The sequence below is a fragment of the Alligator sinensis genome, unplaced genomic scaffold (genome assembly GCF_000455745.1).
Source record: "Alligator sinensis unplaced genomic scaffold, ASM45574v1 scaffold143_1, whole genome shotgun sequence".
Taxonomy (NCBI): domain Eukaryota; kingdom Metazoa; phylum Chordata; order Crocodylia; family Alligatoridae; genus Alligator; species Alligator sinensis.
The window spans coordinates 627,320-651,679 of NW_005842156.1; the positions used below are offsets into that span (position 1 = coordinate 627,320).

Genomic DNA, 24,360 nt, shown 5'->3' on the forward strand with positions numbered 1-24,360 from the left:
GGTGGGTAGGGGATATGCAGCCAGCTCGGGGCTCCTGGGGCAAAGGCAGCAGTATGGAGAACCCCAAGTCCGCAGTGAGCAGCCCACATCTGTCCTATGCGCAAATCTGGGAGGTGGGGGGAAGGCCTTCCGTGCCTCCCCCACGGGGTGCACGCAGCGGTGGGGAGCTCCCTCCCCTCCCCCCGTGTCCCCTGAATGAGCCACCTGTAGCTCCATCCCGCTCCTTGCCCTAAGCCCAGGTGCCCCTGCCCCTTCCCCACTCCCTCCCTCACCATGGGGGCCTTGATCTGTCCCGTTCCCCCCCCCACACACACACACACCCCTCTGCCCCTATAGACTTACCTGCAGGGAGCTTCTCTCCACACTGCCCGGCTGTGTTTCTGGCCACGTATAGCTGTGCACAAGCAGGCAGTGCCCCCCTGCACCTCACTCCTGGCTGCCCCAAGCAGAGCCCCTTGAAGGCTAGAATGCTGCCTGCCTACAAGGTGAAACCTGCCACTTCCTGAGGAAACCCAGGCAGAGGCCCCTGGACCCAGGCCCCCCTGGCCCTAGCGTTAATGCTCTTATGATGTTACTCTAACTTTTCTTAATCAGTGGTAGAATAGTTGCACCTCAGAGACATAACATGATAAAAATGTATCTGGGGCGGTCCTCCCCTACCCTTCCTTCCCTCTGTCCCCTCCATACCTTCTGGCTTCAGTACTAGGCAGGATGCAAGAACAGCAGCAAGCAGCAGCCAGACAGTGTCATGGGATGCCAGGTGTTGTAGTTTTGTAGAGTGACAGTGGATTAGATGACAGTGGACTGATTAGATAACTATAATTATATTATATTCACCCCTTCAGGCCACTGGCATGGAGTGCTTCCCTAACTCTGCCTTGGCCCAGTGCACATGTGCTCCCAGCACAGCAGTGGGCTCTCCACATGTGGCTCCAGGTCACTAGTGGGGATTAGGAACCACTGGACCCAGTTCTTCTCTTAGTTAGCTGGGGGGATGCCCTCTGAACTCCAGCCCTGGAGCCTTAAGGAACAGAGTCTGGGGTCACCTGGTCAGCAGGGAGGAGGCGCACTGAATGGGTGGGGAAGCAGGGGATGAACAAAAGGATGCATAAGGCTGGGGAGGGGAAAGGGGGCAGGCCACGGGCTGCTGTGGCGGCATGTTTATCTGCCACCACTGCAACCAGGTGGAACAGCACCACATACCTCCTGCAGAGCCAGGCTGTATGGCAGGAGTCTGTTGTGTTGCTACTGCCCTTCCTGGGTCGACTTTGCCTGGTGTCTCCTAGAAACAGAGGTATGCTGGCGTGGTGAAACTGTGCCCCGTGCCCCACTTTTCAGAAGGCAGGTCAGGGCTGAACTGGGAAGAGCTGCATCAGCAGCAGCCCATCTGCCCCCATAATGTAATGAAAGCAGGCATACCCTTCTGCTGCAGCCATTTCTTAGTTTGGCTCCAAGTTGCCTCCTGGAAATGAAAGTGCACAAGACACTCACCCTGCAGCAGCAGTGTTTTGACACTCTGGGCAGGTTCTTGCAGTGCCTTGTGGTGCCTTAAGACCCTGGTTGAGAACTACCATGCTAGACAATGAAGAATTGAGCCTCACTGGTGTTTGGAGAAGGAAATAATATGCAATAATGTTTGTCATTTCATGCTGAAAAAGGAAGAACTTTTATAAGCAAAGAGGGTAAGTGTTTTATTCTGTTGCATTAGTCTTTCAACCCTCACTTTTCCTGTTTTCTGGGAGTCCAGAAGGTGGAATGGGAGGACCACTGGTAGGGCATTTCCATGTCACAACCTTGTGAACTCGACCTGAACACTGAACTGAAAGTGGCATTCAGGAAGGGTGCAGGGATACTTTGTGACACACCTACCAAGAGGGTTGGCCCACACTGATCCAAGCTGCAGGCTACAGTCTAGACATACCCTAAATCACTGTCCCCAGTACTATTCTCCAGTCTTAGAATTTCAATACCTTTTGTTTGGTGTTTTGGTTTTATTTTTTCATCAAAATAAATCTGTTTAACACTAGTTCAGCAGCTAAAAAAGTCCCTTTCTCCCGAGTTCAGAGTTTTCAGCAGAAAACTATATAGTTTTCCAGCTCTTGCACAGCACAGGTCATCTGCCCAGGAGTCGAAAAGAACCAGCCTTTCTCTAACCGGCTCCTTTCAGAATTGCACATCTCAGCTTCTTCCCTAGAAGTTGTAACATGAGTTGGACTCTTTGCTGTGATCAAGGGACTCCTGCAGGAGACTTGGTACTCCCTGCAGCTTTCACTACCAATGGCTCTAATTTGTTGGCTCTAAGGAAGACCAAGTGATCCTGAAGACTTACCATTGCAGCAGGTTGTCACAGATGGGGGCTAAGTTCATTAAAGGGCCTTCCCACCCAGTGGCATGTTTGATGGAAGGGTAGCTTCTATTTTTAAAAAAAAGGTAGTGATGGGATCCTCAGCTCAAGGAAATCTGAAAATATGTTAGTGCATGAAGTGTAGCCTTTAATACCATAGAAATGTGTGTTCTTGTTTCTGTCTACTGTAAATGCACTCAGTCCTTATAACAGTTTCTGAAGCAGTATCCCACTTTTCCATATTGTAAGCTGATTAGGGAATAAGAGAAAGTATAATTTGGAGTTGCATGTACATGTGCCTTTTGAAACTAATTTTGGCTGGAAAGGCTTTATTTCATTAAGTTTAATTACTGTGAACTGAGAAATGTAAACGTTGCTTTATTCTTGATAATGTATTTGTATTTACTTAACGCACTATAACTGTTTGATTCAATCTAAATAAAATGAATAGTTGTGTATTTAGTGTACACTTAGTTCAAAGAGTTATGGAGAATCTTTTATGCGTTGTAACTGTTCACCCTGATTCTAAACTTTAAAAAGCGCCCATCTATTTGGGTAAGGATGCTAATCTCCTACACAATATCTCACTGTGGTTTTTCTTCTTCTTCTTTGCTGCTCCAGGATTTCAGCATCATGTTCACACATCACATTGTTACAATCATGTTGATAAACCTTTCCTATATAAACAACTGGATCCGAGCAGGAACCATGACCCTTTGTCTTCATGATTCAGCTGACGTGGTACTGGAGGTGAGATTGCTCAAGTGTCATCAGTGTCTGTCCTGTTTAAAATGTCAGAGCACCATGCTAATTGTATAAGCATTTTATTCAGTTAGCGTGGAACTCCCTCTGCTTTGAAGCTACCAGAGACTGAGCATGGACATCTTTCCAGAAGTGTTGTAAGACCTTATTTGGGTAGGCATTTAGCGGGGAGTTCTAAGTGTGAGTACTGTTAGGCAGTTTTTGGTGTATAATTTATTTTATATTGTTCACATTTTATAAGTTATTTCTAACTTATTAGTTTAGTAAACCTATACTTTATTATTGTAAGCTGTCCTGAGCCTTTACTGAGAAGAGTAGTGTATAAATCTAATAAATAATTCTGTGTCCTGTTAACGCGCAAACATATAGGTATGATCCTATATTCCCCATGCTAAAGAGCATCTTCCAGGACAAAGTCTATTCTAGATAGCAGAGCAAAAACTCATATAGTGCATTTTCTTGCCAAAAGTGTAATACACTTTTTGAAGAAACCTATACATTCTGGCTTTGGGCCTCAAAGTTGGCTTAGGACCCACACTGGACGGGAACTAGTGCAGATAATCCTCAGGTGATATAGAGCCATTATCAACACTCCTATGCTTCCTCATCAACACATCCATACTAGAGGTTTGGCCAGGAAAAGGACAAGGGCTTTATGCCCAGATGATCTCCAGCTGTTATAACACTACATTAGAAGTATGCATTAGAAATATACTTTCAGACAGTATATCACAAAAGAGCTTAGATTCACCGTTGAACCCACACTGAGCAGCACTAAGCATCCCTTGTGTGCAGGTCAGACTCAGAGCCTATTATTATTTTATATAAAAAGACATTTTATAGCGGTTGTTGCAGTAACCCTGTTTCAAGACTAGATTGTTCCTGCCATGCTGTGGTTCAAATTCTCCAATCTATTTGCATTTGTAAAGTCAAGGCCACGTGGGTAATTTGAGTGTAAGGGACTTGTAACTCCTGCCATTCTGATTCTATATTACTGTAAATCCATCGTAGATACATATTCATGACTGCACAGCATTAAGGCAGTGAATAATGAAGGCTTGGAAATTAGAAATACTTATGGCCATAAAAAGAACTCTTTACCTATTTGGCAAAGGCTGGTAGATGCATGTAGGCATTTAACTAGGCAATTAATTCACCTACATGGCCCAATGTCTTATCCCTACCAATAAAATGCTACTTTGAAAGTACTTTATACCTTTTACATAATAAATGCTACCAGAAAACATCACAATACTTGGAAGCTCTATACATTGTATGGTTTCGCTTATTAAAACCATAATGGCAAAGTTAATGTGATGCACTTTTTTCTCTTGATTTCACTGTTCATTCGCTGTCTTTCTAAGATAAATATATGAAAATGACTGATAACCCTGTCATGACAAAGACATTCAGAAAATTAATTTATTTTAAAGTTTTGCCATAAGTATTTAAATAACCATGAAGTCCAGGAAGCACACACTTTGATTGTCTTTCTGTTCAAACTGTGCAATATGAATTAGGTGGAAATACTAAAGCCAACCAACAATATAATGGAATAACCCCACCAGGTAACCTCTGAAAAGCAATAATCGTAACTGTTAATGACTCCATTGGCACTTTCTCCAGGCTAGAAAGCCAGAATTCCAGTTCCTTACAAATGCATCGGGCTCAGACTTGCTGCTGATTTTACAGGAAGGGCTGTGCAGGAAGGGAAATATCTCACCAGTGGGAAACTGGTAGAAAGGCTTGTTTTGCTGGTCAGCAGCACATAAACTGTATTCATCTTTTTTTTTCTTCCTTTTTCTTTTGCAAAGATGAAAGCCAGTTTCCAAAGGTTATTTTGTCACAATATTCTATTGTCAGTATTGTCAGACTGGTTTCTGAGGGGGAAAATGGTCCTGAAAAGGTAGGGTGTTCCCAGCTTTTTCTGTGAAAAACTCTATGCATCATTTGTATGAAATTTGGCTATTTCAGGCCATATTTTCAAAATGATTTAGGTACCTAAAGATGCAGAAGTTAACTAGTGAGATTTTTCAGAAGTCCCTAAGCAGGTTAGTTACCTAACTTAATTTCAGTGCAGATTAGACAGCTAACTTGCTTAGGTGCTGTTGAAAATCCTATTTGACATCTATTTGAATCTTGAGATAGCTATCTCTGATAAATCAGTGAATATTGTGAAACTTTCTGTTTTAAGGCACACTTGTGAAACAAAGCTTCCAGCTGTATACATCTCTAATGCAGGTTGGGGTCATTCTTTAGATGATAAACTAAACCATAGTCCTTTTTCTGTCAAACTGGTTGCCCTCTGGGGACATGTCCAGATGACCATGCACATGCATTTCACCAAGGATAAACAGCAGTGGCACATAGTTGCGCTGCTGCTACTTGTCTCCAGGGAGAGCCCATGCTCAGCATGCTCTGGCACATGGCAGGTTGCCCCAGATGGGGTAGGGGAGCCTTACCTGAGGTCCTGGGGCCTCCCAGAGCTCCAACAGTTGCATTCTGGCATGCAGAGCCTGGCCAGCAGCTGGAACATGGCTCCAGCGGGCTAGGTTCCAGTTTCAGGTGGCTCACACTGCTACCACATGCCTCACTTTTTCAGGCATGGGGTTTTTGACATCGGGATCTCCTCTTGTAAAAAAAAACCTCATTGTGCTGCAAATTAGCAGTGTGGTGAATGCCTGCTTGTCTGGCACGTGTTCTGCAGCACCACCACATACCACATGTGCATGCTTGTCTGGATGCACCCTATGAGGATAAGAAGAGTAGGGATTAACCCTGTGTCTATGCTAGATGCTTCCCATTTGTAAATATTACATTGTGTCTAACATGCCTACAGAGCTACTGCTGTCCTGATCTGTAATTCTCACTTATAAAAGCTTTGTGCTAACTTACAATAATATTTTGCACTTCTAAATCAAGGTCTTCCTGAATTCTGTGATTGGGTTTAGCCTACACCAGTGGTTCTCAGTATTTTTAGACCTAAGGCACCCCTCATTAAACTCAAGGCACCGCTAGGAAAGTACCAGCTCTTAGTTTTCACTTGTCTTTTGATGACAGAAAAATAATAAAGCAGCTTTCTGTTGCAAAGAACTTAGAAGAACCACAACAAATCGGAATGAGTTGAACACTATGTATTCTGATTTGAAATATCTGGGTTTATCTTGTGACTCATGTTTGCACATCTAACAGTGCTAACATTGTGTGGCATCCCGCAACATCATTGAAAGGATTTCAAGGCACCCTACAGTGGTTTGGCACCCTTGTTGAGAATCACTGGCTTACACTAACTGGTCTTGCTGGTATAGCCCATCCAGCTGACAGATCTGTCAGCAAAACCCTCTTGCAGATGTACTGACAGAAATTACTCTTGCTGGCCTCTGTCACTTATGGAGGAGGTTTTACACAAACAGTAGGGAAAAAGCCCTGTGCCACCTCTCCACAAGGAGTATCTGTCATCATAGCTTTACTGGTAACGCTACAATGGCAGCAACCCTGTAAGAGACATGTCCTTGGAAAATACAGAAACGTGTTGTGGAGCTGGTCTTTGTATTGAATGACGTTTCAGAGTCCAGGTCTAACATGACATCTCTAAATAGTACAAACTGCCCTATTAATGTCAGTTTGTTGTTAGGTCTGAAACTGAAAGGTGAAAATTTAAACGTCAGCAATGCTAACTATTAGTTTAGCAAAAAACATCCAGCATATGTGTTTATCACATGATCCCACATTATCTTCCTCACCACCAAAGGGGCCAAAAGTCCCAAATAATCTCTACTTAAATACTAGAACAACTGTTTGGTTACTTGCTGGTACTTTGAACACAATTATGTGTTGAGCTACCAGAAAGGTTGTTCAGCACAGAATCAATTGAGTTAATCAAAATAGCAAATAAATCAGGTTCACATTACTATTCATTTTCAGATTTGATGTTTTGATTTTTTTTTAAAATTTAAACAGTACTACCCCTAAGTTCCTGAGCTGTTACACCAGAGTGCATGTAATCCATTAATCTTGCCACAGAAAGTCTTGCTTTCCAGACCGTATAAGGTCTTCTTTTGCAGCAATTTATTAATAATACCTCTTTATACAGCTTTCATCTGAATATTATTAAAGTTCTTTACAAATATTGATTAAAAAAACCCAGAAATGTAGTTCATTGCTTTGCTTGTTTTTTTGCCTTGGGTGAGAGAATCTAGACACCTCTCTACCTGATTTATAGAACTGTAAAACAAATCTGCACCTACAGCCTCGGTTTAGAAGAGAGGTCACATGAAAATGAAGCCCTCTGAGGATAGAAAGCAGCAGCTATTTTACAATTTCAGAACAGGAGATAGAGAAGAAGGCTGAATCTGCAAGAGAAGGACAATTAACTGTGTTAGTTTGGCTGCAACCCTGTTACAGAAATGTAACACAATCTCATTAATGACTTCAGTTTCCTCAGTTTTAAATGTTTTTTTATTTTTTGGTGGGGAGAGGTTAAGTGCTTTTTTGGCACTTTAAGAACTCAGATGGAAAAATTTTGTGCAAGAGAAACACCCTTTCTATTCTCTATAGGCCCAAAGTTTACTTTGCAGATTGTTTAATCTAAGTGGGCCCATTTGCACGAGACACTTCTTGAGATTAGAGCAAATTACTGCACAGTAAGCATCACTGTCTACACATTCAGATGTTTACTTTGCAGTACTTTGCTCTAATCGTGAGTAAATTTGCTACCTGTAAGTATAAGTAGCAAATTTACTTGGGAGTAATTACTCCACAGTACAGAATGTGTAGACAGCCTACTGGGAACAAATGTGCTCCTAGTGAGCTGGGCAGCAGGGGGTGGAAGATTGCTCTCTGTCCCTGGGAGTTGCCTGCTGCCAGGGTGGGCTTCACCACTGGAGTCCGGGCAGAGACAATGTGCCCCTGCCCTGGCAGCAGGGAGCTCCCAGCCCCCGCTCCACAGTCAGCATCTGGGTGCTAGCCCTGTGTTCCCTGCTAGCCCCTGGCTGCTGCAAGGGGCCAGGGTAGGGCTGGCAGGGGCAGGGGCAGGCTATTGCCGTGAGCAGCAAATCTGCTCCTGCTTCCTGGCACGTGTAGACACCTGCCTGGGGTGGGTTTACTCTGCTCACCCCAGAGCATTTACACATGTAGAAGAACCCAGTATTGACTCAGTTCTATCTTGTTTCATTTGTGAAATCCACGATAAGCTTGGCACAAACTGGTACTGAAATATGAATCAAAAACTATATAAAACCAAGTTCTATTGTACTTTGCCATGGACTTTCCATCGAAAAATATATTCAGAAAATTATATGCAAAAAATATAGCTCTTGTACTATATACATGCTGATGTGTAAACTGTTACTTTTAATTTAAAGATCAGCTATAGCGTACACTAAGTGTCTATTGTGGATGAATTAAATGCTGTCCTTTAGGCTGTAGCAGTAGCATTGCTGGGGACTTTCTTCAGTATCCATTGAATTTCCTAGCCTGCTTTCTGCAAGCTAGGAAATCATTTTTAAAGTGATTGCTGGGTATCCAAGATGGAGTTAGAAAAGAGGAAATCAGTGCAGGCTAGAGTAGGGAAGGAAAGAAAGAGGGAAGTTGTTCAATAAGAGAGTAGCACTGAGGGAGAATTTGATGTTTCGTTATGCTAGAATGATAGATGCAAAAGGAACACAGTAGGCAAGTAAAGGGAAAGATAAGGCTGAGGAGCAGGGACTATTTAGGGGATTGAGGGACTGAAACTAGAGTGATGTAAAAGAGTCGGTTGGGTAGGAAGCAAGGATTCTCCTTTCCTTTTATGTAACATCTTTTTTTTTTTTTTACTTGAGGAAATGAACCATTTCCTTGGTAGCAGGGAAATCAGGCCACTGTCAGCTAGAGCAATGTTATTGCTGTCTCATTTGATCAAAATTTGACTCCCTTTCAGTTTAATTGTTAAATGTAAGTTAGCACATAGGGCAAGGGACCTGAAGTGTCATCAGAAATGAATTGATCACTCTCCATTCCTTTCTTTTGTAGGCTGCCAAAATGGCAAACTACTGCAAGTATCAAAAACTGAGCGACTTCCTGTTCCTCACATTTGCGGTTGTCTTCATTGTCAGTAGACTTTTCATGTATCCATTTTGGTGAGTAAGCATGCCCCTTTCATCATGTACTCAGCACTAACAAGCTTGGTAATAAGTCCTGGTAGCGTACAATCTCCTGATACTTTTACAGCCAGGGATATAGTAGAACAGCAGTTTTGCTGCCTTTTTCTTTAGAGAGCAACAGTGACATCAAGATGATCCCTGTGCATTTTTATTGAGGCCCTTTGAAAGATAGGAACAAAAACTATTTACTTAAACACACACCTGGTTTACATGTACATATACCAAACCCATTCCCCTACATCCCCCTTCCAAATCCAGTCCAACAATTTCTGCTTGAGAGCTCATTAATATAAGAGAAGGATCAGGCAAAAGTGTTTTTGGAATATATATCCCTAGCAGTTAATTATGATAAAATGGGGAAAAAATGTCAACTAGTTTAGGCAATACAGCAGTGCTCTGGTGAACCTTAGTCATTTCTATGATGACCCCGATCATTGCTGTGCTCAGAGCTGAAGAAACGTCATGAATTAATTTCAGAAACTTACCTGTACAGAAATGTAAACTGTTTGAGCCTTCAGGTTTTTCCTTTTTCGTTTTCTTCTTCCTTTTCCCTAAGTAGGATGGGTTTGTTTATTTTAAACACACAAGCAAACAAGCAAAACCTTATTGAATATCTTACCCAACCTGTCTTAACCAATTCTGACATTCAGGAAATGAAGTCAACTAATTTCTCTAACCGGTGTGCCACCACTTTGACAGAAGCACTAAGTTTTCCTCCAACCACCTTTCTCTGTTTTAACATCAAAACATTGAATATGAAATTTAGCCAAATGAATTACCCCAGAGATATCTGTGGCTACAGGCATCATCCTCTCCAAAGAATCAGTATGAAAACAGAATAGGTGTCTGTACTCTACTTAGTGGAAAGTAAGTGCATTTTCCTCTGCAATTTCCTACTCTGTTTATAATGCTTTTAGAGGAAAATTATATTTACTCTCTTTTAAGAACTCTGAGTTTTCATTATAGAGCTGTTTACTACATTTAGCTATCATTGTAGCTCTTTAATAACATTTAAGCCCCATTGTATGTTGTTTGAAAGGGACAGGAAAAAATGCCAACTTTAGATTTTCTGTTCAGCTTTTCAAACACAAAAGTTTACCAGAGCACTGGTATGTGCCAGCTTTGCTGAACACTTAACAGGGAGCAGTTTAATTTAACCTAAAGCTTTTCACCTAAACTATTGCTAGGGATCTTCTTAGTAGTTGTTTAGCACAGTTGGTTAGAGCATGGTGCTATTAACACCAAGGTTGCAGTTTTGATCCTCAGTTGGACTAGGTGATCTCTTGAGGTCCCTTCCAGCCTTATTTTTCTATGGAAGATTTCTCTCAATTTCACTTAAAGTAAATACTCAGAAAATAGATCTATTTAAGTCATCTAAAGAGTTAGCAGGGTCAGAAATTCCTCATCCTTCACAATCCCACAATTGTGCTTGAGCTAAGTGTTAGGCCACAGCATGAAATATTTAAAATAAGCTTGTGTTTATAATCTGAATTGATGCTGAGGAGAAGACTTACTCCTTTGGCCAAATTCTCTGTAAAACTCCACCCACTTCTCATATTATGCAAGCAAACTATAACTTACTAAGCTGATGGGCATTTCACATTAGTAATACCACAACTTTTAAGGTAGAGGCTGACATTGCAGGTAAGGTCATGTGTAATGTGAACCCAAATTGTGCAATGGCATGGCTGTGCTGCGGCTTTGGCACGCCCATGACTGCTGGTATGAAGTATACTCCACCCATTCACTCCAACCTATTCAACCCATTCACATCAAATCCTGGGGGAGAAGGCACTAAAGCTGCATTAAAGTGATTCTAATTTTGTGCACAGAGACATTCTTCAGCATGTTTATTAGCAAATGCTTAAAGCAAATAGATGGTATCTGTGTTACTTTATTTCCAGAAATAGGTGCACAGAAAGCAAGAGTGAGTGGGAAGGGTGTGCTTAACAGTGGTGCTGATGGGCAAGATTTGGATGTATAGGAGGCAAGCCCTATGTTTCCTTACACCAGGGGTTGTGAACTGGGGGTATGTGTACCCCTGGGGGTACTTTGAAAGGTCCCAGGGAGTATGCAGAGGCAGGTGGGAACAGAGCGCCACCACCCCTTGCTGCTGCCTCACAGGAGCAGGGCTGGGGTGGGTCAAGAGCAGGGCCACACAGACGCTGTGCTGCCGCCACTCGCCGCACCCCTGCTCCATGTCTGGCTGCTTGCCACCCCCTCCCCCCACTTGGCGTCTGGCCACTCGTCACCCTCCCCGCCCCAGGGGTACACTTACTAAAAAGGGGGCTGCTGAGGGTACACTTATTAAAAATGTGAAAACCCCTGCCTTACACCACTCATTTAGCCTGTTATTGCATACAGAATTTCAAAAGATGGATATTATCAGTATTGCATCATCTAACAGGTGTCAGCTTGAGTTCTGATTTGAGCATAGTTTTGTGGTGTGCACAAGTATTCTCTTATACTTTTGATCAAAGCCTCACCTGAGTCTAGGTCTGTAGGAGCACAGGCCGAGGAGTCAGCTCAGTAAAAGAAAAAGTGGAATGAAGTCACAGAGAGGGAAAGTTTAGCTATACAGAAACATTCCCCTTCACTGTTAAGCCAAAAGCAGTCCCTTGGTGCTACTTACCAGGTTGAAGAGGGCAGCCATCTACAACTGAGAACATGATCAACAGCTGGAAAGGAGGAATCGGAGAATGTCTGCTCCAATACAGTGGTGTGTCACAGCAATGTAGTTGCATAATAATAGGTATCTACCTCACATAGAGCTTCTAAAATGCTTTGTTATAAACAGTACAGTTATGGAGAAGAATATTTTAACCGCAGACAAACTTTGGTGTGTTTTGGGAAGGCACAATATCATCCCTGAGAGGTAAAAATGGAGTTGTTAATTCTTCCTGTCTCTTCTGGCTAGAGTAACACAGAAACACCTGATAAAACAGCATAGTAGTTCAAGTCCTTCCTAACCAATAACTCATGTTTGGGTGTGTTTTAATTTACTGATGGTGGCAAAACTCTTCACTGTATTTAGAATCTAGAGAATGTTTCCTTGCCAATTATAACTATTGTAAGGTAGTCTGAATTGGGTGTTAATTCCTATGAGTTACAGGTTTTGATGATGATTCAGCATTTGATCCACAGTGTTGATTTTTAGCATAAAGCATTGTTTAGAAAGATAAATGTTTAAAAGTGTTTGCACAAAATCAGCTGCATAAATTTCCAGCTTCCCAGCTTTATTAATTCCTCTTAATTACTGATAATTAAGTAATTTCTAGCATTCTGCCTAATGTTCTGACTAATGTTGCATAGTTCCCTTGCACAGGAACCTTGTTATAATTTTTTAACAAATAGGGGCTATCACCAGTAACATGCCAATCATCTGACATGCTTTTTTCCTCTCCTTCCAGTAAAAATTCACAAAAGAATGTTTTCAAAATACAAAATTCAATCTTCTGAAGGTTTTGGTATTAGATTAAGAAACTTTTTTATTTCTCTTAATTTGTAATGTAATATTATCTTGCCCAGGAAAAATTCAGGAAAAAAAGATTAATGATTCAGATGTACTTTGTCATATCCTTCTGATCCAAAATCAGTGACTTGATGCCAAAGCTAATCGTTATATAAGCAAAATAGAGGCATCCTGATGAAGACTAATTTCTCTGTAGTATCAGAGATTGTATCCATCAAAGTAGAATAGAATATTTACATAACTTAGCTGAGCATTGTATGAATTGACTAAATAATATTTGAACAAAGCATAGGCACCAGAAGCTCCTTTATTGATAAGCCAAGGGTACCAAAACTTTTACTGCAAACAATGTTTTAGTTGAGAGTTTCTCAAGGATTCATTTGTCCTTGCATTATATCCCTAAATCAAGCAGCAATTGCTTACATAGTGAAGTAAAATAAAGAAAATAGTTTTGTTTGCTTTGGGTACATCTGGTGTAATAAAGGTATTATCTTATTAGAGAAAGGTAAGCCCACCATCAGTGGTGGTCTTAATTTCCTATCATCTTCCTATCTATCCTATTCTCCACTGTTCCTTCTTCGGTTTATGCATTTCTGCTTTCTTGCCTGCTTGTCAAGTTGTTTTGTCCCCTGCTCAGGCCCTAGGCACTTTGTCTTTTAGTCCTCCTCCTTTGTTGCTGCACATGTTATATGGCTCCTTTCTCCCAGGCATACCATTCTTCCTCGCAGCTTCAGTTTTGCTAGTTTTAGCTCCAGATCCTGCAAACTGCTTGTATTTTGTTTCATGTAGAAGTTACCACTGGTAGGTAAATCAAACCTGGCTCCTTGATTACTGGTTTCTGTAGGCTTCCTTGTTGTCTGGTCACTTCTTGGTAGGCCACCAATAGTCCCAGGGCTTTAGGCTTAGAAAAGCTGAATTAGGCAATTAAAATTCCATATTTTTACAACTACACCGCCCCAGAATCCATGCAAATGGACTTGTGTTTCCTATCATCTCTCCATCACACTGTGCTCATAGCTATTACTGCCCCTTCCCCTCTTACCTTTCTACTCCCTCGTCTATCTTGCTTGTTTAACTTACTAGCTTTTTTTTTTTTAAAACCAGGACAGCAACCTTTAATTTTAAACCTGGCTGATAAGCTCCTACCTTATTAATGTTAGTAGAATAATACTATTATACTAAACTAATAAATTATACACAGTTAATAATAATGCAACACTTTGAAATTGTTACATGTTTATATATGCTAAGTCTTATTACAGCAATAATTATAGCTTACCACATGAGTATTATTGAAGAGGCAAGTAACAAGACACTTAGTGAGGTGTAGCTTAAAAACTATTGCTGATTGCTGCATTAAAGTCTCTGGAGAGATGTATTCAGTGTCTTGTCAAACACACAGTGGTCTGCCTTATGTATTATCAGTTGCCTTGGCACCTAGATAAAATTGTTTGGGAATTTGCAGCATTTTTTATACAAACCATATTAAATATAGTGGGATACTGCAAATACGCTAACAGACCTTAGGTACAAATGCAACTGAAATGGCTATAAAGGGTGACCTCTGGACCACCTGTGCTTTAAAATATGTTGCTTTGTGCCAAATGTATGCTGGAGTAAGTCTACACAAGAAAATGGCTACTGTGCCAGGGTTGAGTTGGTCAGAGTGGTTTTTTTTTTAACGACCACTGGCCTATTGCTGTATCTGGCTCGGCTGCAGCACGGCTCCATGGAGATCAAATAGCATGATGATATGGAGGCTTGTGTTTTTCCAGCATGCAGGTTATGGTAATTATTCAGTCAGTGACCACATGCACAACTTGGATTATTACTTATTAATACATCAATTTCTTATTTACTTTATATGCAGCCCCAAAGATAAGAAAGGCTGCTACTAGCCGTGCTACAAACATTTTACATATTAGCAAACCATTACATAAAACATCCACCAGCAAAAAAAAAAAAAAAATCAGGGGATTGTGTTTAGCTTCTTTCTGTGATCCTACATTCTTTTTAACCAAGAATAGAAACATAGCCAGGTCCTTGTTTAATTTGCTGTCTACAAAATGTGGTAGTGAAGTTGTGTATTTTATTTTCACCAAACCCCTAATACTAAAAGTGCTGGCTATGTTTTTTAGCTTATTGGTTAAGACACCACCCTGTGTACACTGACAGCTCCCCCTGCTTTGCTCCCCACTGCAGCCCTGGGAGTGGCTGACACCACCTGCCTGCAGCCCTGGGGCTACGCTGTGCCCTTCCCCCCACCCCTTCCCTAGTCCCAGCCTCACTCCCTCCATACCTCACTGCCACGGGAACGTATCCCTATTTGTTACCTTATAAACTGGGTTCCCTTATGCAAATTCAGTTTATGCACAGTTTTCTGGGAACGCGTGTAGCGCATAAAGTGAGAGAAACCTGTACAGTTTTATGTGTAATTTCTGTCCCTAGCCCAGAATTTCAACGCACATAAACCGCTTTCAAAATAGCTGAAACCAGTTTAAGATAAACCTGGATTAATGTAGTATCAGACTTAACTGATTTAGGTTAAATCAGTTTATTGAACTTCTGTCCCAGATCCCCTCCCAATTCAAGTTAACTCACAGTCCCCCAGCACGCAGGATACTTTGCACCTCCCCTGCAAACCCTCCCTCGCAGAGTGAGCTGGTTAGGTTTGGCCCAAGCTGTCTGCTCCAGCGCAGCAGGGAGGCATGCTGTAGAGCCTCCCAGCTTCTGGCCTGAGCTACTGCAGGCATGTGGCTGCATTTCCAGAATCAAAAGTGAACGTCTGTTCACTTGTTTATTGGTTTATTCTGTGTGGCTTAGACTAACCTGCAAAGATTGAATTGATTCAGCCTTAGGCCTTTTGACTGTCTGTACTTGGCCTATGAGTCTGCAAACTGCCTGATTGGCAGAAGGGCGTGCTTAATTTGTTTGACACCGAGTAATTTGTAGCCACGACTCGGCTGTTCACTTGAGTGCTGAAAGTCTGATACACACCATAAAAATTGTGTCTGTCTCTCTCACACCAGCTGAAAAACAAACCTATTAGAAGCCTTCTGCTATTCTGAAAATAAAATTGCTCTTCATTATTTTTTTTTTCTTTTTACTCTCATGATTTTTGTACTTTTATTTTGGATTCCAGTCCTTCTGTTTTGGGGGGATATTATTATTCATTCATTTAGCACTTTTTTAGGTAAGTTGCTTTATATTACAGAAAGGAAAATAGACAAAACACAAAAAAAACAAGTGTCCCAAAGAGCGCACAGTCTGATAGAAGAACTTGCATGACTCATTTGTCTAACAAGTTAGTGTTGTAAAATCAAATTCTACCAAAACATACCAAAAGAAAGAATCGCATTTTGGCACAAAAATGCCTTTGAAAGTGGATTTTGGAAAATGGCCTAAAAGAGGAAAGGGAAGCTGTGTAAGTGTCAGCTGGGGGCGTGTTTCAGGCTGAGGGGTAGAATGTCAGTAATGTATGGTTTCTGGTCTCTAGCATTGCCACCATTCTTATACCTTATCAGAAATCATTATTTTATTTTAAAATAATATGATGAAGCCCCCTTCTAAAGGTGCGCTATAAATCTACGGTGTCATAGCAGTCAGTGTCTGATCCATTCTCTGTTATTACCTTAATCGGCTAGAGTTTTATCAAGGCTAGAACCAGTGCTGTAAATCTAGGATTTGTGCATGGACTCTAAAAGCTGAAATCTTCACATGTGTTCACAAAATCAAGATTGAGAAGTGACAGCTTTGCAGCAGTGTTGCAGGCTAATTCATATAGGGGTTAAGGCCCACCTGTGAAGAATATCAGGGATTCATGAGCCTGCCACTACCAAATAGTAAACCAGGTCCCAATCTGCCATGCCCTAAGCTTTGCTTGCCAGAGAAGATCATGCTGTGAAATGGGCCAGCAAACAAGGATGTCTCTTTCATTCACTGTTTAGTATGCAAAAGTGGAGGATTTGACTCCTTTATACTGTATAAATATTTACATGCTAGTAGTTCAGTTGCCACAAGATTTAAAATGTGTGTGATACAATGTAAAACTAATGCTGTAATTCACAGCAAAAAATTCTGTTGAATTGCAAGTCCGCCGTGTCTTCCCAGTATGCTGATCAGCTGCATCAGATTCTGATACCATTGCATCTCTTGTGCTCTGACTTGGTATGAGCTCTACTTAATTTTGCATGGAGGTTCTAATAGAGTTCATACTGTATCAACTGCTGTTGTTTGAAAGTTGCTTAGCAGTGGGACAATGGCACAGAGCTAGGCAATTAGGCATATATTTAGCTGTCTTTCTACAGGCAACTGGAGTTCATTTCAGCAATAATTCAAAAGCCCCATGACACTTTCTCCCTCCCGCTGCTAGGTGAATGTAGGAGTAAAGCTGCTATTTTCACTGACAATTCTCTACCTCGTGTGTACTCAGTGTTCTAGCAAATTACAATGTAAAACACAGTTTTCTACATATCAGGGTGAACAGGATGTCTTCTCAAGTGATGTGAGCTGACATGGGGAATTAAAACCCCTCCAAACTTAGGGTATGGATGTAAATGGGAACCCAATGTTAGGATAGTTGATCTGGACAGAGAAGTTTCAGACTTATTATCATTTTATTAAGTCTTACAGTTCTTTTACTCTGGCTTGTCACTTGAAGAAACTTATTCTTTTGTTGGTTTAATATTGTAAAAGGAATAGGACATTTTCTTTTTTAAAGCCCAGACACAAATTGTTTTAATGTAAAAAAAAAAAAAAAAAAAGGTTATTTCATAACTAATCTCCATCATTTTATGAAGTATTGAAAATGGATAGATCCCCTTCTTTCTTATAAAAAAGGAGACCCATGACACCAGCCCTAAACTTCCAGCTCCTGTTGCTGAGTACTAAATTAAATCACAAATCCCATTCCTGCACATTAGGTCCAGGTCACGTGGGAACATTGCTTACAGTGAGCAGTCTTCTGGGAAAATGTGGTGTTCTTATTTGATACACAAAGCTCTTGGGTCAGAAGTGATATCTTTTATTAGAGCAACTAAATAGTAGCAAAAACATTATTCCTTTACAAGCTTTCAGGTACATACGCCCTTCTTCAGGCTGAGGAAAATTCAAAGATTGTAAAAGTTCTCCTAGGTAGAAAAGAAATTTCATTTTGCACAGAGGAGGTAGAAGGTGGAAGTTTATTACCTTTGGTATTGATGTTTCCCTGTTCTTATTGAAATTTCTTTTCGTCTTGCATGTTCTTATTGAAGTTTCTTTTCACCTTGCATGTCGGTAAAGGGGCTACTAGCTAGAGTTTGAGTTATCCAAGATAGCAGTGGGCCAGGAAAGACAGAAGATTGGTAAACTAAACCATTAAGCCCCCTATAACTTCAGAAAGCAGCTGGTGATGGAGGTACAGATCCTCTTTAATTTTGAAGAGAGAAAGATTGTAGGGACATTCTAAGAAAGCCAGCCCAACATTCAAATTTGAGAGAGAGTGTGGGTAGCATTCAGATACACGTCTTATTTGATCAAACTGAGTGTTAGATTATGTTTTAATCATTCCATTTTGTATATAATAAAAATCAAATAAAGTTGGATTTTAAAGAGTTCATGTAAGCACTCCACATTTGTACTACAGATGATCTGGGCATTTATGGGGTTGGGAAAGCTCTAGGACCAATTCCATGAAAAAGAAGCGATTACAGTCCCTCCTCAGAACAGGAAGGCCTTTGTGAGCATTATGTCTCACTAGGTGGAAACAATGCTAATGAAGAGAGACTTAAAAACAGCATAGCGTATAAGTGTTTGTAGATTAGAATGCAGTCCACTGGAGCAATCCAGCCGACTCAGAAAAAAAGGAGTGTAAGAGGTGTTATGTTGTTTCTGTTCCAATCCACTTCTCTTTTGTTACGAGCCCATACAGAGCTTAGCAGAATGAAATCCCAATTTGATCTGGAGCCTCGGTGGAACTGCAATAAAATCATATGCCTCTTTTTGAGATGAATCATTGTGCTAAGTCTCTTTTTATAAAAGTATTTATAATAGCATTTAATATCATCTTATATCATGATTGATGTTATTTTGATCCCCTAGGCCAAGATTTGATTTATCAGCATGTACAGTATTTTTGTCTAAAAAGAGGAAATGGGTTTGTGATGCACCAAAAGTCTCAATGAGCACACAATATAATACATGACAGATGTGCATACACTGATTTGGAAATAAAATGAGATTTGGCTTCATTGCAGAATTGCAAGTGGAAATCTGGTTTAAGCCATCCCTAGTAAATACCGCCATGTTCAGTATGCTCTATGGCTTAAAAAAAATCTTGGACAACTACAGTTTTGCCCAGGCAATCCAAGCAGTGTCTGTCTCTTGGCTCAACTCGCATTCTAATGGCTCGATCATCTGTGTTCCATTATAAAAGCTCCATTTTCATGTGGTAGCATTCTTAATGTAGATGGTACCTTCCTTATTTAAAGCTGGCAGACACAATTAATTAGCAACCCCCTTTGTGAATTGATCAGAAAGAAAATTCAGTAAAGTTTCCAAACTGCATCTAGATAAAAATGTCCATCTTTTCATAAGCTGCAGCATTTGGATTCTAGAGGTTTTTCTGTGCTAACAAATCCAAAATAGTAGTCCATTTCCCTTCTAACTTAAGTCCTCCAAGTCTTTAGACTTTAGTTGCTCTTCAGCAGTTCTTTCAATTTGTCAGCTTACCTGAGACTGTGCACTAGTTCATGGCAGTGAACCAGCACTAGTTGGTTCCAAGGGCAGTAGGACCTAGCAGAAGCCCGGCGGGCTCCCACAACAGCAGGGCCTGCCCGGCCCCACCCCCTCAGCGGGGGCTTTTGGCCTGGGAGCACGTGGCTGCCCCACGTGGGAAGCTAAGGTAAGGGGGAAGGGGAGAGAAGGGCAGGGTGGGGACCCCGGGCAGGGAAGGAGCCAGGGGAAAAGTGGCCCGGGAAAAAGCTGGGGGGGGGGAAGCGGCCCCTCGCCCGCCCTGTGCCTGGCACCCTGCACTGCAGCCGCTCACAGCCCACATGGGGCTGCCTGTGCCTGCTCTGGACTGCCCCATGGGCTGCAAGCGGCTGCCGCCCCAGCAACAGGGCGGGGGAGGAGCCACTTCTCCCCCACACCACCCATCCGCGCTCAGCTTTTTCCAAGGCTCCTTCCCGGAGCAGAGGAAAGTGGCCCCTCACCTGCCCTGTGGCCAGAGTCCCGTGCTGCAGCTGCTCACAGTCTGAGTGGGGCTGTCCGGAGCAGGCACAGGCAGTCCCAGGTGGGCTGCAAGTGGCTGCAGCGCAGGGCGCTGGGCACAGGGTGGGCGAGGGGCCGCTTCCTCCCCCTCCTCCCCATGCTCAGCACCACCTTGTAACCTGGCCCTGCTGCCAGCCTGGGCCCCACACTGGCTCCGGCCTTGCCCTCCAGAGCTTGTGCACTGGGCAGCACAGAGGGAACAGTGGCAAACACTGCCCGGTGCGGCAAGCAGGGTGGGGGGGGGAATCACAGCTGATGCTGCCAACAGGCGAGCCCAGAGCCAGGTTACAAGCTGGTGCTGAGCACGGGGAAAAGCAGCCCCTCACTCGCCCTATGGCCAGTGCCCCGTGCTGCAACCACTTGCAGCCCACATGGGGCTGCCTGTGCCTGCTTCAGACAGCCCCGTGTGGACTGCGAGCTCCCGCAGCAGGGAGCGCCAGCCATTGGGCAGGCAAGGGGCCGCTTTTTCCTGTGCTCAGCACCAGCTTCTTCCCTGCCGGCGAGCAGGGGGTCGGGGCTGTGCGTTGCCCCCCGCCTGTACCACGGGGCTGGGGGACATTGGGTGTGAGTGGGTGTGGGAGCCAGCGGGAACACGGGGCTCACACAGGTGTCCCAGGGCCAGCGCCGGCAGGGCCTAGAGCAGGGTGGCAGGAGCGCAGGGTCCCAGCTGGCAGGGGCTCTGTGGAGCTGTGCTAGCTCCCCCCATCTCCCTGCTGGTGCAGCCCAGCCCGGCTCCGCAGACTCCTGCCAGCCTGTGCCCCGCTTTGGGCCCCACTGGTGCTGGCCCTGGGACATTGGTCCCAAGATGGTGACCAGGGGGCGGGGCTACCCATGAGGCCCTCGACAGCTGGCCAAAACTGGGTAAGAGACCCTCCCCCCAAAATAATTGCCCACCCCTGACAGAGCAATTCTGTTTCAAAAATCACAACAGGTCAGATTGTTTTTAATACTATGAGTTTCTATTTGAAATCTCTAGGTTATCTTGTGAATCGTGTTTGCACACCTAACAGTGTTAACATTGTGTGGCACCTTGCAGCACCCTTGTAAGGATCTCAAGGCACCCCATGATGCTATGGCACTGGTTATAGTGCAGCGAACCTTAGTTATTTATTAAATCCTCTCCCACTCTTCTGCTTGTCTTTCTTTTGCCTGAAAGACTGAAAAGCCCTTTCTGGCTGCACAGTAGTTTGCAGTACTGCCAGGCTTACCCACATCTCATTCACCCCTTTTCTTTTTCATGGAATCTACCACTCCTGGGTGAGGGTGCCTTAGGTACCCCAATGGTAGCAGCTGCTGCAGGGATGTACTGAGCTCTTTCCATCCTCTGCAGTCCCCTTTATAGAGCAATAGCAGATTGAGACTCTTTCTGCCCCCCTCAGTCTGCCTTTGTGAAATGTTCTCAAGTCCTTGACCTTGCATTTGGAATTGTGATGTCATTGTGAATCCTATAGAATTTGAGTTCCTTTAGTTCCTAGAAATAGCTCAGGAAAAGTGGAATTCTTGGTCTGTCTTTACAACATGCTTTAGCACAAACTTTGACTCATGAATAGAATTATGGTCAACTGGAATAGTTGCCATATGATCAATTTCTTGAAGAATTCAGCTAGCCAGATCACTGCCAACCATTCGGACCTGGTCTGGCCTCTGAATTAATATCTTTTAATGGTTTTACTCCCTTCTGTTCCTGAATCATTTCCAAGATGCTTTGAAGTAAATGGGTGCTGAATCATTTGGCATATGACTTGTGCATGGGTAGTCCATACACATGGTTAGGGCCTAGGTCTGAACAGAAAGCAGGGAAAAAGCCAGGAACAGGCACAGAGACACAAACCAAAGGTCAGAAGCAAGACATCCAACATTCAGAACTTGTTGGTGTTGGATAGCCTGTAGACCATTGCTGCAGCTGGACTGAAGTAGACACCAGTGCTCCTTTTTTGCCAATCAGTCAGCACACAGGTGTAAGCAACCCAACACAGATGTAGGCCACCCAGTCAGGCCACAGGGGGCTGATTGTTAAGAACCCTGACAACAGCAAGGTCCAGTATCACAAGTGGCACTGGAAAAAAACCTATGATTTCCCTATGGATAAATGAAGATTTCACATTAGACCTATTTTGTGTCATGCTTTTGCCAGTATTCTAAGCAAACTAGTTTATTTGCAGCTTGACGGGCCTTGATAAAGAAATACTGATTTTCACACCAGGTGCTTAATTCAGAGTTACACAACCTGTCAATGAGCAGAAACAATAAAATGAATCCTACAAATAATAATCAAAACTAATTAGTGCTACTTGAATTTCAGACATTTTTAGTGACAATTAACAGCCCAGAAATTATTACCAAAAATATTTAATGAAAACTTTTGGCAAATAATGTTTAATAAGAATACACTTGAGGAAAATATAGAAGTTCACTAAATAAATTTGTAGAATAAAAATTAAATAATTCACCACAAAGACTTCTTATAACTCTTGTCTTCATTCTTAATCTGAGGACATGCTTCTGTTGAAACATTATTTTATGTTGTCCTTAATTAAGGTTAATTAATTAACTCCTTGACTTATTTACAGGTCTTGACAGCTGGAAGCTTTGAGTACTGTGTGGTGTTTGCAGGCTAACACTGAACTAGCTTTTCCTATAAGGAAACTTTTACAAATACAAAAGTTAAATGTGTTATTCACCAGTGAGGGGTTGTAATGCAACCTCAGTAAAGTTTGCTCATTATTTCTGTTTTAGTATTTTTTACACTGTTATAACAGGCAAGGTAAAATGAAGGAAGAATATCATCAGACTTTTCAAAGTCAATCCTTCTCCCTGATTTAGGTTCATGCAGCTTGTTCCCTGTGACTGTAGTATTGCTTTTGTTTGGCAGGGACAGACTGTTCAGTTAGTGTTCTCATTTTCCTTTATTATGAGTAGTGTCTTTTCCGCAACTTAAGATTCGGAAGCAAACTGGCCAGAAACAATTACCACAACATTCTGTGCTGAGAATTATTTTGATAGGTGTAGATATCACAAGGGAAATTAAAGAGCATTTGCCTTCTTCCTGCTGCCAGACATTTCTTCAGTGATGGTTTTAAATCATTGCTCGGTGAACCGTAGAGATGGAAGAGTAAATAGAATACTGATGAACTAAAGCGATCAAGTTGAGAGTTGTTGCAGCTGCAGTGGATCTCACTATGAGCTCCTAATACAGAGCTGATTGTAGCTCTGAGAGTCGGTTTGCCATTGACAGGGACAGGCCAAGGGTATTTACATTTCTGTAGATTTTTCAAAAAGGAGATGGGTGGGAAAAAATGAAAATTTGACTCAAAATTAACTTTCAAATGGAATTGCTATATGACTAAAGAAAGATACATTTAACGCAACCTGTTGGAGTAGCACCGTAGACATGTATATAGGGGAGCACCGAACATTTGTTGTTTGCTTTTATTCTGCAACAGTCATGTGCCAGATTCTGTGTTTTGTTCCTGTAATGTCCTTTCCCCTTGCCTTGACCAGTGATTCTTAACTAGGGTGCCACAGCACCTTTAGATGCTATGAGATTTGTTTAAAGGTGTCGTGAAATATTAGCTCAGTTAGGTGTGTAAACACGGATACATGATTTGCAAGATTGGAGTTCTTTGCAAAAAAAGAATTGCCCTATTATTATTCCATAGTCAAGAGACAAGTGAAAGCTAAAAGCTGGCATTTTCTGAGCAGTGCTTTGAGTCTAAAAGAGTTAAGAACATATTTTGACTGTAAGGACCACATAGGGATGTGAAACACAGTGCATGTGCTCCCTGTGCAATGCACCTTGAAATGGATGTAATGTGTAGCCACCCTGAAGTAACACTGGATACACTCCAGTAAGCACACGTGCGATAACAAGTTCATTAGTGCATGGCCCAGGACCACTCTAATGCATCTGTTTTAGGATGCAGTGTATGCGGAGCACCTATGCTGTGTTTTATTGCAGTGATGCAGTAGTGGGTAGATATTAGGGGTGTGCGAAGCGGGCAGTATTCATTTTGAATTCGGCCTGATTTGAGGGACAGTGCTTCAATTTGCTCATTCAGATCACTGTCCCAATTCGGTTCGGCCAGATCTGAATCTGAAGATTCAATTCCGATTCAGAGAATCTGCGATTTGGCCATAGACACAGGTTTATGTGTTTTTTCTACAAACCTAGAGGTACCAGGCGCGGCTCGTGAACGCTGAGATGGTGGGGCAGGTGGAGCATTCCACAGGAGTGCAGGGGGAGGTCCACCACCGAGCATGTGGGGGACTACCCCCCCACACACTCCTGTGGGACACTTTATCCACCCTACCATCTCAGCATCCACGAGTTGCGCCTGGTACCTCAAGGTATGTAGAAAAAACATATAAACCTGTGTCTATGGCCAAATCATTGA

General features: G+C 42.5%; 1 protein-coding gene across 1 annotated transcript in view; it reads left to right on the plus strand.

The window, feature by feature from the left end:
* Window positions 1-24,360, plus strand: part of CERS6 (ceramide synthase 6) — a 150,280-nt gene that overhangs the window by 99,174 nt on the left and 26,746 nt on the right. Inside the window, exons 7-8 of the mRNA XM_014520802.1 lie at window positions 2,966-3,094; window positions 9,116-9,222. Of these exons, the coding sequence (XP_014376288.1) occupies window positions 2,966-3,094; window positions 9,116-9,222 (236 nt within the window). The remainder of the gene's footprint in view (window positions 1-2,965; window positions 3,095-9,115; window positions 9,223-24,360) is intronic.